The sequence below is a fragment of the Cervus elaphus genome, chromosome 13, assembly GCF_910594005.1.
Source record: "Cervus elaphus chromosome 13, mCerEla1.1, whole genome shotgun sequence".
Lineage (NCBI taxonomy): Eukaryota > Metazoa > Chordata > Mammalia > Artiodactyla > Cervidae > Cervus > Cervus elaphus.
The window spans coordinates 37,559,730-37,575,574 of record NC_057827.1 but is presented as its reverse complement, the minus strand read 5'-3'; the positions used below and the strand labels follow the sequence as shown (position 1 = coordinate 37,575,574).

Here is a 15,845-nt window from a genome sequence, read left to right as displayed (position 1 = left end):
TCAAACATTCCCAAACACACAAAGTCATACATACATGATCTCACACCCACACCCACACACCCCCCACACACAAACTCATCCACACACAGAGATGTCACACCCACACTCAGACATGCACACACAGTCCCTCACATGGTCCCAACTTGGAGAATACCCTCTCCTTTTTCTCCTGTTCAAACTGAGGTTAAAAGTCCCCCACGTTCCATGGGATTCAATTTCTCACCCCTCCCTCCCATAAAATCCTTCTGGCCCCATCTTTTCTTGGGTTCTGTCCAGCTAGTGCTGTGTCTTTAAGGAAGTTGAAGCTGCTAAAAGTGAGTGAGAGAGAGAGAGGAAAAAAAAAAAACAAAAAATTTGGCATCTTTTCCCCCTCAAGTTTCTGGTGTCACTTATGAAACACGGGTCCTTGTTGCTGCAGAGAGGCAGTCGTTTTGCTGGAAGGAGGGAGTATACGGACTGCCTGGGTTCCCTTCCTGCAGCCTCTTCTCAACAGATGGTCTCAGGCACCCTGTCTGGATAAGGGCAGGCCCTTATTCAGGGTGTGCAGACTGAAGGTGGGACAGGGACCAGGCTGCCCCTTCCTCCAGCATCGCCATCTTCCCTTGGCCCTGCAGACTGTCCAGGACTAACTCTTTCTTTGTTGCTTGTTGGTTCCATCTTAGAAGAAGCTCTGCTTGACTAAGAAAGAGTAGTTTGAAGGTAAGTCAGCGGCAAAAGGGCTCCAGGGGCCAGTGGGAGGAGAAAGCAGTCTACTGGGCATGGGGACTGGACAGTTTCCTGTTGGTTCGGGGTGCTCAGACAATCCCTTGCTTGGATCTGTCCAGGGGTCATGGATCCCTCTAACAACCACAGCTCTGGAAACCCCAGCAGTATTTGGGTTGAGCCACTAGCCTCATCCAAGCCAGCTGAGAGGTCCTGGCAGGGGTTTATTTAGGCAGCTGCCTGGTGTAGTTTGAACCGAAAAGGCCAAGGGTGTGAGTCTGTAGAAAGGGTCTGGTGTGTGCTGTGGTCACGGCTGGTAGGAGCAGGAGAGGGGTGGGTGGGGCAGATGGGGGTGGTGTGCACTGCACAAGGGGCCTTGTCTAGGCCAGGGGGCAGAGCGTACCTTTGGGGGGCTCCAGGGGGAGGGGCTGTGGCCAGGATGTGGGAGGGCAGGAGGGAGGCTCTGCCAAATGCTGGGGGAGGAGGCGGCTGGAAAACAGATTTCAAGTCACAAAGTCAGCTAGGAGCCGGCCGAGGCAGGGAGAGCTCTCGGCTCAGAGAAGGAGCTGGGGTCCTCTTCCGTCCTGTCTTCGCCCCCTCCTGACTGCGTGACCTCGGGCAAGTCTTGGACCTTCTGTGGGCCTCAGTTTCCCTTCTGTAGAATGGGGGTGGTGGGCTAGGTGCTGTGAGGGGTGTCTTATCTGGATTATGTGGGCAGGGCCTTCTGATGGGGAAGAGCTCTGTGTCGGGGTGCCTTCTGTGGGTCTTTGGGGGTCACCTTGGAGGCATGTCCTTCTCTGCAGGATGCAGGAGCTGTGTCTGCTGTGCCTGGTGGTCCTCGCGGGCCTGGTGCAGGCCTGTCCGGAGCCCTGTGAATGCGGGGAGAAGTATGGTTTCCACATCGCCGACTGTGCCTACCGTGACCTGCAGGCCGTGCCATCCGGCTTCCCGGCCAATGTGACCACGCTGAGCCTGTCGGCCAACCAGCTGCCAAGCCTGCCGGGGGGCGCCTTCAGGGAGGTGCCCCGGCTGCAGTCGCTGTGGCTGGCCCACAACGAGATCCGCAGCGTGGCCGCGGGTGCCCTGGCCTCCCTGAGCCAACTCAAGAGCCTGGATCTCAGCCACAATCTCATCTCCGACTTTGCCTGGAGTGACCTGCACAGCCTCAGTGCCCTTCAGTTGCTCAAGATGGACAGCAATGAGCTGACCTTCATCCCCCGCGACGCCTTCCGCAGCCTTCGCGCCCTGCGCTCGCTGCAACTCAACCATAACCGCCTGCACACGCTGGCCGAGGGCACTTTTGCCCCGCTCACTGCACTGTCTCACCTGCAGATCAACGATAACCCCTTCGACTGTACCTGCGGCATCGTGTGGTTCAAGACGTGGGCCCTGACCACGGCCGTGTCCATCCCAGAGCAGGACAACATCACCTGCACTTCGCCCCACGTGCTCAAGGGCACGCGGCTGAACCGCCTGCTGCCGCTGCCCTGCTCAGCTCCCTCGGTACAGCTCACCTACCAGCCCAGCCAGGATGGGGCCGAGCTGCGTCCGGGCTTCGTGCTGGCACTGCACTGTGATGTGGATGGGCAGCCGGCCCCCCAACTCCACTGGCACATCCAGACGCCCGGTGGCACCGTGGAGATCGCTAGCCCCAACGTGGGTGCCGATGGGCGTGCCCTGCCTGGTGTCCTGGCAGCCAGCAGCCGCCCACGCTTCCAAGCCTTTGCCAATGGCAGCCTGCTCATCCCTGACTTCGGCAAGCTGGAGGAGGGCACCTACAGCTGCCTGGCCACCAACGAGCTGGGCAGCGCGGAGAGCTCGGTAAATGTGGCCCTGGCCACACCAGGTGAGGGTGGTGAGGATGCGCTGGGGCGCAGGTTCCAGGGCAAAGCAGCCGAGGGGAAGGTCTGCTACACGGTCGACAACGAGGTGCAGCCATCGGGTCCAGAGGACAACGTGGTCATCATCTACCTCAGCCGCCCCAGGGGCCCCGAGGCTGCAGCAGCAGCAGAAGGGGTCTCTGGGAAGCAGCCCCCTGGCCTGCTTCTGCTGGGCCAGAGCCTCCTCCTCCTCTTCCTTGCTTCCTTCTAGCCCCACCCCCACCTGAGGGCTTGCTGACTCTTGCCCTGACCGCTGGCTGTCCCTCACAAGGGGTGCAGGGGCCTGGGGGTAGCAATTCTTGGAGCCTGCATCAGGGACTTCCCACCTTCCTACCTCCCCTTCTCATCCCTTCTAGGACACTCAGCACCCCAATTTCTAGACTTGCTCAAAGCTAGTGACTAGGATGGAATTGGATCCCCTAACTCACCGTCTATGGTGCTAATTGCTGCTAACCACACTGCACATGCTCCTCTGTCTCAGGGGCAGCATGCTGACCAGGCGATGCCCTAACCACCTAGGGGGAGCCTCACTGATGGAATTCCAGGCACTGGGACTGACAAGCTGTCAAAGTTACGGTCAGGGCCTGGGGCTTGGGGCTGGGCGGGGAAATAGCCTGAAGATGGGCACGGGAGATGTAGAATGAGGACACAGAGCAAGTGGCTGGCGTGGCTTTGAGGCTCTCTGACCTGCTTGAGTTCCTGCTGACCTTTGGTGTTCTCTAACGACTTGAGGGCTTGGGAGTCTCTGCCCTCAGACAGGACTAGAAGACCCAGGATGGTGCTCATCTCCAACTCTTCCTCCCTTGGTGTGCCCCTCCATCCTGGATTCCTGCCCTGCCTTCCTCTCCAGGTACACATCTATAGCCTGCATCCCCCCCGCCCCCACCTCGGGAGAGGCTAGCCAGCCTGGGGGCGGCAGAGAAATAAATAGCATTTCTGATGCTCCCCTGCGTCTGCCTGGAGTTTTGTCTGGATCTGGGAGCCCTGCTACTTCCAACCCCGTCCCTTTCCAGATCAACGTGTGCAATGCTTAGGGACAAGAGCCTGTGAGAGAAGCTCTGAAGCCTCTGACCAGAGCCCCCAGAACTGCTGAGACCAGCAAAGTGGAGACAGGGAGGCCCAGGAATGTAGGGTAGCAGCTGTGAGACTTGCAGTCTGGCCAGCCCCGCTTCCCCCTCCTTCCACACGCAGTATCTCCCCATCCCCCCCCCCCCCGTCAGCTTGCAGCTCCCGCTGAGCTGCCATCACCAGAGCACATGTCGAGGATGACTGCACCTCTGATGGAAAACCGCGGGATGGAGCCAAGTCCCCTGTGCTGTGTTACCTTGGGTGAGTCACTGCCCATCTCTGGACTTTGGTTTCCTCAGAAGACAAAGGATGGGGTAGGCCATGGTAAAGTCACGGGTTCCGTTGACTCTGAGTATCTAAGGCCTTCTAATCCTAACTGAACGTGGACCCCTCGACATCCCTGGCTCTGTTCACATCTGAGTAGGCTTAGCTTCTTGCAGTAGGATGTGGGCCTAAGACCTGAGGCCGGGGGAGGCTGGGGAACATTTGTGCCCTGAATGAACTAGCTACTCGCTTGTTTTAAAGTCACCTGTGGCCCCCGTGCCCTCAGGGTGAAGCCCAAGTCTCTGGTCAGACATTCCTGGCCCCTCTGACTGGCTCTCTGAAGCCACCCAGCCCCACCCCTCTGGGAACAGCTAATTAATTGTCCCTTGAACGCTCTGAGATGTGTCATCCTCTGTATATTTACTTACACTGTTCCATCTCTCTGGATATCCTCCTGCTTGTCACTCGACTAAGTCAGCTTTTGAGACTTGGCTTAGGTACCACCTCCTCCAGGAATCTCCGGGATGCTTTCCCCTCACCCCCTCAAATGGGACTAGGCCCCCTCCTCTGGCTCACATAGCCCTGAGTGTCCAGTGTCCCCGTCTGATCACTCTCTTGTGACTCTGTTTCCATATTAAGGACAGACCCTGTCAATCACAGACACAGGGCTAGGAATACATTTTACAGTGGGCTTCAGTGGGATCAACCCTGCCTTCCTTGCCCTCTTCCTGGGCACCCTTGAAGGTGGGTTGGAGCTCCCTGGCCCCCCCTGGCTTCCTGCCAGTTTGAGGCTGTAGTTTGGGTTTGGGAATGTGGTGGGGTTGGGGGTGGTCTTCACTAGCTGTACAGACATCTCCTGAGGCCCCACTGATCCAGGTATGTGGGGTGGCCACATTTGCCCCACTCTCGGTAGCCCCAGCCCCATAGTAGTCCACACCTCAGCCAACCCCCCCGCAGGAGTGGGGGACCCCCTCAGGGGCCCTTCCGTCTGCAGGCCAGTCTCCTCCCACCTGTGTGTGTGTGTGTGTGTGAGAGAGAGTCAGTCTTGTCCAGCTCTTTGCCACCCCATGGACTACAGCCCACGAGCCTCCTCTGTCCATGGAATTCTCCAGGCAAGAATACTAGAGTGGGTTGACATTTTCTTCTCCAGGGGATCTTCCTGACCCAGGGGTTGCACCCCCGTCTTCTGCATTGTAGGCAGTTTCTTTACCCTCTGAGTCACTAGAGAAGCCCCCCACACCCCAACCTCCACACTCCTATTCATATTGCTTTCTCCTGAAATCTCTCCTCCTCCCCAAATCCTAAACATTCTTGAAGACCCAGAATCAGTCCTACACCCAAAGCCCACACTCACACAGCTCAGGGGTGGCACCCTGGGTCCCCAGGCTCTCCACCACCCAAAAGGATGTGGCCACGGGTTCCCCCTCTGCCCTCTCTACCCAGCCCAGCATGTGACCAGAATACCCCAACCCCACCCAAGCCCCACAAACACAGTGTTGATTCACTGAGAGTCCGGGTGGTTTTCCCCAGATATCCCCCTCCCCGCCTCCCCCCACCTCAGGAGGACTGCTTCTCAAGCACAAGTTTATTACAGAGAGCACACTAACCTCTTTCATAATCTCTAAGGGCATACCAACTACAAAAATATCAGGCTCTCAAGTGTGGCCAGCTTGGTGTGGGGCCTGGTTGAGCCATGACTTTGCTGTGGGGTAGGAGCCCATGGCTTCCTCCTGGGCTGCCTTGCAAGCCATAAGGGCCCCCAGAAAGAGAGGGGGAAGCTTTAGGAGACAGGAGGCACTGCGTCTCGTCACGGTGGGGAGGTCCGTCTGCAGCTGAGGGGGCCAAGCTGGAAGGCTAGGCTGCCCTGGCCTGAATCGCCAACCCCGGTCAGGAGAAGGCTTCAGGGAAGCCTGGAGGCTGGTGGCAGGGCTGGGCGTCGGCAGGGGCCTGGACCTGCTTCCTGGACCAAGAGGCAAAACCACTGCTCGCCTTCTCCAGAGCCCTCACTGGCTTCCCAAGGTCAAGAGAGGCAGACCAGAGGCTTCCCGAGGCTCAAGGCTCATAGTGCTGACAGACTTCCATCCAACCAGAGTGACCCCCCGGCTGGTCCCGCTAAATCCCCGGGACCTGCGGGCAGAGCTGGGGCCAAGCAGAGGGCTGCCATGGCCATGGTGATGACGCTGGGAGAGCCGGGGAGGGACGGGCTGGGAGGCAAGGACACGGAGGTGTGGGCTTCCCCCGCCTCAGGGCTGGGAGCCGTTGGCCCGGGCACCCGGCGGGGCTGTCTTCCGGAAGGCCTGCAGAGCTGGGTTGTGCAGCAGCGTGTACGCCAGACCCCAGCGAGCCCTGCCTTGACGGGCCCTGGGCCCCGCTCCCTTGGCCACCAGGTCCTTGGTCTGTAGCAGCTGAATCCCTGAGAAGAGGCCTTCTGTGAGTCACTCAACAAACACCCAGCCAAACCCCGCCTCCCCCCTACCAACCCCAAGATGAGGGCAGAATCTGAAAATCCCATGTGTAGAGTGGGGGAGGTTGATGAGACAGGGGCTCCGGGTGCGATTTCACAGGGTGGGAAGCCGGGAGAAGTGCGGGGCTGCAGAAGGGCTTTGTTCAAGCTCAAGGGGTCATCCTCTGGCTAGCTGGTAGGAGAGGGAGAGGAGGAGCTCTGCGGGGGGCAGGGATGGGACAAGGGGCTGGAGCCAGCTCCATGCCCCGCTCCCTACCACACCCAGGCAGAAGGGCAGGGGAAAGATAGACTGCTTAGATGGCGAGTAGGGGGTGGCCTGGGTGGTGGGGGTGACTGAGCCCCTTAGCAAGACAGAGGACTCATTCCCCAAGTAAGAATTAAGTGTGTGTGCACACATGTGACAGTGTGTATATGTTAGTATCAAGGAAAAAGTTACCCTGAGACGGGCCAGGAAAATTCTCACTTCTTCTCTCCCACAGGCAGCCCAGAGAGGAAGTAAGCATTTTCCTGGCCCTCTCTCCCTTGCCCGTGTTGGAGAGGGGGGCATGCCTTCCTCTTGGGAGAAGCCAGGTGGGTTCAACTCCCCCCCACCCCCGCCCATCCCCAGTGGAAAGGCGCACCTTCCTCTTCCTCCCCCAGTCTGAGGCCATCCTGGGGGGTGACGCGGGGCTGGGGCCTCTGAGTTCGCAGGAGCAGGGCACAGAAGGCCATCACGGCTGGGTGTGACTGGCTGACCTCCATCTTCAAGAAGTTGCAGTATGTGTGGTAGCCTGGGTGGGTGGAGGAGGCAGCGCTAGTCGGGGAGGACCCAAGACAGCCCGTAACACAGATACAGGGAGTATCCTGCATGCCCACGTGGACACCTGAGCACCTGCGAGTGGCCCCCTGCTCAGGGTTACGGACATCCTCCAAGGAGACTAGGTCAGGGCAGACCCGCCCTCCCTGATTGGCCAGCCTGAGCATCCCCTACCCTTGGCTCCTGCCCAGTGACCTTACCGGGGTCAAGAGTGGCGGCTCTAGGAGGCAGCAGGCTGAGGTCCATCCGGCCAAGGTGGACGGCGTTGTAGAGGGCAGACAGGAGCACTCTCCAGGCGGCCACCATGGCGCCCACCAGCACGTTGACGGGGAAGAGAAGGAAGGTGGCTGCATAGAGCACTCGCCTGGGGTCAGGGAGAGGAGGGCTGAAGCAGTTCCCCACACAGAGGCCCTTCCTCGGGGTCAGTGTCAGACTGACAGGACCACAGCTGCCATGTATTTACTGAGTACACCTCTGTGCACCCGCCTTGTGCCTTATGTAACCCAGCTCACCCATTTCCCCAATCTGGGAGGCCCAGAGAGATGGGGTGACTTAGCTAAGGCTGCCTAGCTGGTCAGTGGCAGATTTGGGGCTTCACTCCAGGTCCACCTGGATCTTCCTATGATCCTGGTGTCTCCCACCTCCTTTCTCTGGGTCCCTTGTTCACAACTCTAAGCCTCTCCTGGGGCCAGGATCCTCCCACAGCCTAGCAGAGAAATGACATGGCTGTTAACCTCCTCCTGCAAAGGGGAGAGCAGGGCTGATCCCCAAGATAGGGAAAGCTCAGCGGGTATTTCTGGCCCTGTGACAGGTAAACAGAGGCGTTGTGAACTAAGCTGGGCCACGGCAGCCTCTCTGTGGAAAAGGCGAGCTCTTTTTACCACCCGCTGGGGCCCCCTGTTAGAGAAAGGGGAAAGACAGCAGTGGAGGGAGAAAGACACAGAAAGGAAGACAGGGAAGAAGCGGCCAAGGGCCTGCGGGAGCCACAAGCCCAGGAGCCACCTCACCGGTTGGTCAGCCCCGGGCGTCCATGGTGAGTGTCCAGGAAGACCCAGTGGGCCGCCACGTTCTGCAGGGTCACAGCCAGGACCAAGGTCAGCCAGAAGGGCCTGTGGGAGGTGAGGGGATGGGGAGGGTGTCACTGTTAGTGGCCCTTAGGGAAGGGGTCCCAGAAGCCTCAGCCCCTTCCTCACTCACCATGAGGACTTCAGGTAATGGAGGAGCAGGAGGTTCCTGCCGTGGAGCATGGGCATGAACACCAGGAAGGCCAGGGTCAAGGTCCCCAGGAAGAAGAGGATCTGCTGCACCAGGAGCCCTGCCAGCATCGGGAGGAGGGGCGCAGCCATCAGCCCACCCCCGCCACTCCCAGACACTCAAAGCTTTGGAATCGGGTAGACCGGGTTTCAGATCCCTGCTCTGCTGCTGTTTAGCTGTGCCACCTTGAGCAAGTTACTTAACCTCTCTGAGCCTTGGTTTCTTCCTCTGTAAAAAGGGGAGAGGGCCCCCCTACCCAGGAGGACCGTGCTGAGGAGGCAGTGAGACAAAATCTGTGGCCACTCTTGGAAAACCACAAAGTGCTTTGCAAATGTTACTTTTCCCCCCAATTGCTCCTGCATCCTTGAGGACAAGACAGTATTTGAAAATAATGTTTACATTCCTACTGGCCAGAGCCTGGCCCGTGGTAGGCACCTGAAAGCTGTCTATTGAAATGATGGGCTAATTGTTTACCTAGGATGTGTACAAAAGGGCTTCGGAGGCTTAAAGTTTACTAATTCAAGGAATTATGACTTTTAGTGCTAATAGTCCCTCTACCCCTTTTTATCATCTTGTCCCACCTTACCCAGAGAGTTGAGAGCTGAAAGAACCAGCAGGAAGGGAAATCAGACCCTTGCTGGCTTCGGCCCACTCACATTTGAGAGGACTTTACTCACTGCAGTGCCCAAGGAAAGAATCAGAAACTCGGAGCATGGAAGGGTCCTTGAAGTCCATCTAGTCCAGTTCTCTCAGAGTAGGACCCCCTTTGCAGCCCCCAGTAATGGCCACATAACCACGCTAGTGGAGGATAGGGAAGCCTGGCATGATACAGTCCACGGGGTTGCAAAGAGTCGGATGTGACTTAGCGACTGGACAATAATAACAGTCATGCTTGAATACTCCCAGTGACAGGGATCTCATTACCTACTGAGAGGCCATCATGATATAGCCCTCTCTTACAAAAGCAGCAATGTGCCTCCTTCATCTTTCCAGCCCTGGGTCACCCTCTGTGCTAACACCTGGTGGCACCCAGGAGCCAATCTAGTGATGGATGTTCTTTCACCAAAGGCTCCCGCACCTAGCCCCTCCCACTCATCCCATCTGTGTGGACTCCCTGAGGGCAGGGGAGGCAAGGTGGTTCTTTCCTTTTGCTTTTACCCCAGAGCCAGCTCTAGCACAGGCAGGCAGACCCGCAGGGGCAGCCAAGACCTGCAGCACATTCTCCACCCTCCCCACCCCCAACTCGGGCCAGTGTCTGGGGTCAGATGGAGGTCAGTGCTGAGGTCAGGTGGAGTGGACGAAGGGGGCTCACCAAGGCAGGTAAAAGCAGTCTGGTAGGCGGTGAAGCTCATCCAACAGAATATGGCCTGGCGGGAGGGGTGGGGGCTCTGGGTCAGGGGGCCCATGTCCAGGGCGCCCCCTCGGTGCAGAGCTTGCAGGTTGGTCCTAGGGTGGGAGTGAGGAAGGCAGGGATCTCAGGGAGCACACATACTGCCTTATTCTCAGCTCTGGGCCGGCCTCTGGCTGAACCCCCAGTCTAACCCACAGCCACGGGCAGGGAAGCCCAGGGCTGTGGGAGCCCAGTGGAGCCTACTAACCCAGCCTGGGAGGTCAGGGAGGGCCTCCCAGAGGAGGTGATGCCTGAGTGGAGTCTTAAAAATGAACGAGAGTAAGCTGGTAGCGGGTGGGGCAGGGATCAAGGGAGACAAATCAAAACAGAAGACTCAACCTGAGCCAAGTCAGGAAAGTGAGACACAACAGTAGGGATGGAAAGTGACTTGCAGCTCAGCCACCAGGGCGGGAGGCCAGGTTCCAGGTGGGCAGAGGCTTGAGAGCCTGAGCCACCTGACGCGAAGAGCCGACGAATTAGAAAAGACTCTGATGCTGGGAAAGATGGAAGGCAGGAGGAGAAGGAGGTGACAGAGGATGAGATGGTTGGAAGGCATCATTGACTCAATGGGCATGAGTTTGAGGAAGCTCTGGGAGTTGATGAAGGACAGGAAAGCCTGGAGTGCTTCAGTCCCTGGGGTTGCAAAGAGTCAGACACAACTTAGCAACTGAACAACAACAAATAGTGCCAACCCAGTAAGAAAAGATTCTGGAGCAGGAACCATGAGGCCTGATCAATGTAAAGTATACAGACCAGCTTCCTGCTAAGTCCCTGGCCCTCCCCTCCCCACCCACCCTACTCCCAACCAGAACCTTCTCTCCTTCTCTGCTCACACTTCTTCAGTGCTCCTTACCATTCACCATGAAAGGGCGAGGTAGGCGGCTTGGCATTCAATATCCCACAAGAATCTCTCCGGTGCCCCAGGCGCCAGCCGGCCCACCCCCTCACCCACACTCACACTTGCTCTTGCCCATGCAGCTCCTCCTGCCCATGTCACCCTGCCTCCCTCGTCTCCCGGTAGGATGCCAGCTCTCCCAGGCGACCCCTCCTCAGAAGGCAAACCCCACTCTTCAGCCCTTTATCAGCCGTGCCCTGCATTATTCACAGATATTTCTCCAACCAGATAGGGAGACCCCACCTCCACCCACCGCAGGGCAGCTGGCCTCAGGGACAGCTTGGTCCTGCAGGTATTCTCCCTCCCTCTAGTCCCGATTTCCCCCTCCTGGGTCAAGGGTCCTGCAGGCCCGACCTCTCCCCCACATCTGTATCAGGGGGTGTCAGAGCCTGCCACTGACCTGTGTGTCACCAGCGAGTGGACCAGCATGAGGAAGGTGAGCAAGCAAGACAGGACCAAGGCCGAGATGTAGCAAACTGGAAGGCCGAAAAGGAGCAAAGCGGGAGGTCAGGGCCTGGGGCAGGTCTCCCGGGAACCTCTGAACTGCTGTTGAAGGGGTGGCTGGGTGGGAGTTACCCCCACCCCACACCCATACTGAGCGGAAGCCTCTCGTCACTTTCCCTGTTCTCAGATCCAGTGTAAGTCAACAACTTCGGTTGGCCCATCCTGCCAGGTGACGTCTGGTGGCCAGGATGGGAGAGGCCGGCTCTGAGGTTGCAGATCTGGCCCTCACCCTGGTCTTGCTGCTTCCACTGCTGTGTGGCCCCCAGTGAGGGACTCCATGGGGGTCTGCCTGGCGTATGCCTCCAGCTCCATGACCTCCTGGCTGTGAGGCGTCAGGAGATCATGCCATCGCCCAGCCTCAACTTGTCCATACCAGGCACACCGCTGGGCTGCCCATCTCCCAGCATGTTGTGAGCCCTAAAATCCCATCAGGGCCAGCATCAGTGGCCTTGGTTCAGAGCACAGAAGATGCGAGCGACCATCAGTGTGACCTGAATCCATCAGAATGAGGGATGTGACCGCTGCTACCCATCTCCTCCCCAACTCCCCATCCACCCTGGCCAGGAGTTCCTTGTATCAGCAGTAACTGGGAGAGAATGCATGATGTGCTGTGGACAAGCCTAGTCTTTAAGCATAGCAGGGCTGCAACCCTTCCACCCGATATCCACAGCCAGTCTCACACAGTACCCTCAGAACAACCCCACAGGAGAGGCCCAGGGAGGCGTGGGACCAACAAAGAAGCTGAGACTCAGAGCTGGTGGGCTTGACCCACCAGCCACACCGCTTGGATGTTATGGAGCATGTTGTGCAATCTTCTGATCTAGGATAAGCCTGGGAGGTCTGCACCCTGATCCCATTAGTCATCTGAGGGAAGTGTTCCTGGTTCCCATCAGAGACTCAGGAGGGGAGCAAACACACATGGGAGAGGCAAGCACTGGGTCCTTGCAGCCACAGGTACTGGAGATGTGGGTCTTACCACTGACAGCATATTAGGATCACCTGGAGCTGTTTCAGTTCCCATGGCCCAGGGACTTCCAGTGGCCCAGTGGTTAAGAATCTGCCTTGCAATGCAGGGGACACGGGTTTGATTCCTGGTCGGGGAACTAGGATCCCACATGCTTCATGTGCCACAGCTACTGAGCCTGTGCATCACAGCTGGAAAGCCAGAGTGCCACAAGGGAAGATCCTGAATACTGCAACTAAGACCCCACGCAGCTAAAAAAAGAAATAATTTAAAAAATTCCCATAGCCCAAGCTGCACCCCAGAGCAATTAAGTCAGAATTCCTGGGCATAGGACCCAGACCTTAGCTTTTTTGGAAAGCAACCCCAGTAATTCCAACATGCACTCAGGGTTGAGAACCACTGAACTGGGTTTTTTCCCCCAAAGTCAGAGCCTTAATGATCTCTTATAGTCAGCAGTTGATTGAAATCCATCAGGCCAACCAGCACATGTAAAGCGCCAGCTACAAGTGGTTCTCAGACTCAGTCTTGTATTTGAATCATGGAGAAGGCTTGTCCAATCACAGAGGCTGGGCCCCACCCTCCAGATTTCTGAAGTCTGACTAGAGCCTTGGGATTTCTTCAAAGTTACCAGGTGATTCTCAGGCACAGACAGGAGTGAGGACAACCACTACAGAAACCTGGGGCCACTGTGCCTGCCCCTGGTTCAGTCGTGCAAGGAGGCAGAGGTGGGCGCTTTACTGAACAGAAGGCCAGGAGAAAGCCCTGGGCATGTGCAGCTCTGCTCCACTCTGTCCAGAGCCAATACGGTGCCAGCAAAGATACACCCTGGACTGTCTCAGCCAGGAGGCAAGGAGTTTGCCTGCTGAGCCTCCAAGGTGAGCAAACAGGGTAACTTGTAAGTGTCAGGTGTGTTGAGTAGAAACCAAATCCCCTGTCCTAGACATGTCTGCCTCTTGAGTTCCTGCTCTGTGAGAGGAGATCAATGATGCTGACCCAACAGGGCTGCTGTGAGCAAGGTCTGAGCTTGGATATGGACTGATAAGGGTCATGTCTGCTCCTGCCCGTGGCTCAGATTGTGACCTACTTGGAAAATCTTGGAGGTGTCATTTTTCAGCCCATCCAGAGCTTGTCACCTGTGGGCTTTAGCCACAGTTCCAGGACAGATTCTGGTAGGGGAGCAGATGCACTCAGGAAAGTGATGGTCAGGGAAGGAAGCAGTCACCGCACACACCTCTGCCCACCCCTGCTCCCTCCCTGATGGTCTTGGTAAGGAAGAGCTGCAGGGCAGTCATACCTCCACCCGCAATAATGGCAGCCTAAGCTCCAACCATCACATGTTACTCCTCAGGAGCTAGGGTGCCTGTGCCAGCCAGAGACTCCCTAGCCAGAAGAGGGTGTAGGCCCCTTGACATCTGACCACCAGGCCCTGAGTCAAAGTGGTGGATAGTCCCAGCCTGGGTTAGGAGACTTTGTTCTTCTCTTGGCTGTATTTCTGTCTGGCTGTACAACCTCAGACCAGTTCTTCCCCTTGTGTCAAGTGAGGATGTGTCTCAGTCTCCTGCATAGGGCTGTGGAGGTGAGGCAGGTGGGTAACAGGGCTAAGGGCTAGCGGAGGCATCAGACCACAGAACTGGGAGGAAGGGGGGCGGCTGGTATAGTTTCAGAGCCCAGGAACTCATTGTCAAGGGAAGGAAGGAGAAAGGAGGTGCCTTGAGGACAGGGATTGGGAAGAGAAAGCATTTGCCCTTCCTGACCCCACCCACCTGCCATAGGATTAGCTCAGAATCCTCACCCGCCATCCCACCACAGTGCCTCCTTTCCTGCTTCCCTCAGAGCCTACGGCTGTCCCCTCAGTTCACACACACCATGCTCTCCTCGACCTCCACACCTATAGAGAGGGGCAAAGTTGCTGGGGGTAGGGGTAGTGGTGGGGGTGAGAGATCCCACACGAGCTGACAAGGGGCCAGTGAGATGACCCCTTCAGGTCTCAGAGACTCGGAACCGGAAGCTCCAGCTGTCCCAATTTGTAGATGAGACAGCCGAGGCTCAGAGAGGGGATGCCCAAGGCACCCCACGTGTCCGTGGCTCCTGGGACAGAGCTCAGGCATCCCAGCTTGGGTCCCCACTGCGGCACCTCGGGGGCTCCTGGGAGGCCTCACCTTCTAGAGCCCACAGGTGGTGCTTCACCAGCTCCACCACCTCCTGCCTGTCCTCTGACAGCACGATCCCAAAGCCGGCCAGCAGGTAGGAGACGTCCGTGGTGATCCCCGCCCTCACCTTCTGGATGGTGGGTACCACGCCCACTAGCAGCAGCAGGGCCACCTGGAAGAACCCCAAAATCAGGGCGGCAGGGCCTGGCTGTGCTCACACCAGACACTCCCATCCCAGGAGAAGTGTTTTCTGAGACTTCAGGAGATAAACTCCAGCAGCCCTGGGCTGCAGCCATGTGCCCATCACTCATCACAGTGCTCTTATCTGTCTCTTAAAGCAGCATCCTCAGGCCTCTAATCAGCATGTTACAGATACGACTTTAGCCTCATCGACCCCAGACATGCTTTCAAGCAACACAAGTGCATGTGTGCATCTCTGAATCATCTATCTAAATTTAGTATGAAATTTCCAAATTTTCCATGTTGGAGAAAGCAAGGTATCCCATAAGTGAGCACAGGCATTGAAGCTAGCTGAACCTGGATTCAAATTTTGGCTACCCTGAGATATCAGCTGTAGGAACAAGGCCAAGTCAAATTCATCTCTCAGCCTTAATTTCCTCCATCTGTGAAAGGGAAAAGACTCATACTGACCTCCCAGGATCTTCAATTTTTTGTCTTTTTTAGGGGGAGGGGTGGTGGTGGTGGTGGGGATTTATCAAACATACATTATCTCACTAAATCTTCTCGACTGAAAAGAAAATAATTCTATTTCCTCCATTTCACAGCTGAGCTAGTGGGTTCAGGGATGTTGAGTAACTCGTCCAACATCACTCAGGAGGTAAATAAAGGAGTGAGGATTTAAATCTGTGTTTACATGACTACAAAACTCATGCTCTGACCCTGTGTGAGCCCAAAAAAGGTTAGCATCCCCTCCCTTCTGGGTAGGCCAGCATTCCCAAGATGGCCAGAAGCAACAGGATAGGATTGTGGGTGGGGCTCTTGGGGAGCTGAGCAGGGGAGCCTGAGTCATCTCAGGGTTGGGGGTTGGGAGCAGGGGTCCAGAGGCAAACGGCATGACAGAGGCAGGACATACCTGGTAGATGGCCGTCCCTGTCAGGGTGACTGAAAGCACCAGCTTCAGGGGGAGTCGGAAACCTGCAGTCCCCAAAAGGAGGGGCATGGTGAACCCAAGCACCACCCAGGCCCCAGAGCCCTCTCCCGCCCAAAGGACCCAGGAATAGGACCACAGGTCACAGGATCCTGGACCACCCAGGCCAGTCAGGGGCTTCCCCTTGTCCCAAGCTGGGGTTGTTGCTCCTGATGACAATGGTACTAAAGGTCAGAGCTGGCTTTCTACAGCACCTGTTCTGTGCAAAGGAGGGCTGAGGTCACCTGTCACTCTTGACCTCAGCTCCCCACTCTATACCTCGCTGTGGAATGTAGACGGAGTGTCTGAAGTAGATCCAGGCCCGGGACGCAAAGCCACGCTTGCAGGTGTGGGAGCTGAGGAAAGA

The 15,845-nt window shown here is 57.1% G+C and overlaps 2 protein-coding genes across 6 annotated transcripts in view; one reads left to right on the top strand and one right to left on the bottom strand.

The window, feature by feature from the left end:
• Positions 1-387: 387 nt before the first annotated feature.
• ISLR (immunoglobulin superfamily containing leucine rich repeat) lies at positions 388-3,527 on the top strand. 2 transcript variants are annotated; one of them, XM_043921839.1, is made up of 2 exons: positions 388-699; positions 1,506-3,527. In XM_043921839.1, exon 2 carries the CDS (start codon positions 1,507-1,509, stop codon positions 2,791-2,793), a length of 1,287 nt encoding a protein of 428 aa, XP_043777774.1. In that variant the 5' UTR covers positions 388-699; position 1,506; the 3' UTR covers positions 2,794-3,527. The 2 variants fall into 2 exon arrangements, with proteins under 2 accessions (XP_043777774.1, XP_043777773.1); XM_043921838.1 differs by lacking the exon at positions 388-699 and adding an exon at positions 1,186-1,320.
• A 1,957-nt stretch (positions 3,528-5,484) lies between these two features.
• STRA6 (signaling receptor and transporter of retinol STRA6) overlaps positions 5,485-15,845 on the bottom strand; it is a 42,928-nt gene continuing 32,567 nt past the window's right edge. For all 4 annotated transcript variants that reach the window (XM_043921835.1, XM_043921836.1, XM_043921834.1 and 1 more), the window contains exons 10-19: positions 15,758-15,834; positions 15,425-15,486; positions 14,341-14,503; positions 11,114-11,189; positions 9,741-9,874; positions 8,372-8,489; positions 8,182-8,283; positions 7,375-7,538; positions 6,999-7,148; positions 5,485-6,327 (exon numbers count right to left, since the gene is read on the bottom strand). In XM_043921835.1, coding sequence (XP_043777770.1) covers positions 6,158-6,327; positions 6,999-7,148; positions 7,375-7,538; positions 8,182-8,283; positions 8,372-8,489; positions 9,741-9,874; positions 11,114-11,189; positions 14,341-14,503; positions 15,425-15,486; positions 15,758-15,834 — 1,216 coding nt within the window. In that variant the 3' untranslated portion in view covers positions 5,485-6,157. The remainder of the gene's footprint in view (positions 6,328-6,998; positions 7,149-7,374; positions 7,539-8,181; positions 8,284-8,371; positions 8,490-9,740; positions 9,875-11,113; positions 11,190-14,340; positions 14,504-15,424; positions 15,487-15,757; positions 15,835-15,845) is intronic.

Excerpts from the sequence above, each read along its gene's own strand:
- ISLR (XM_043921839.1), top strand. The coding sequence starts at position 1,507 with ATGCAGGAGCTGTGTCTGCTGTGCCTGGTGGTCCTCGCGGGCCTGGTG.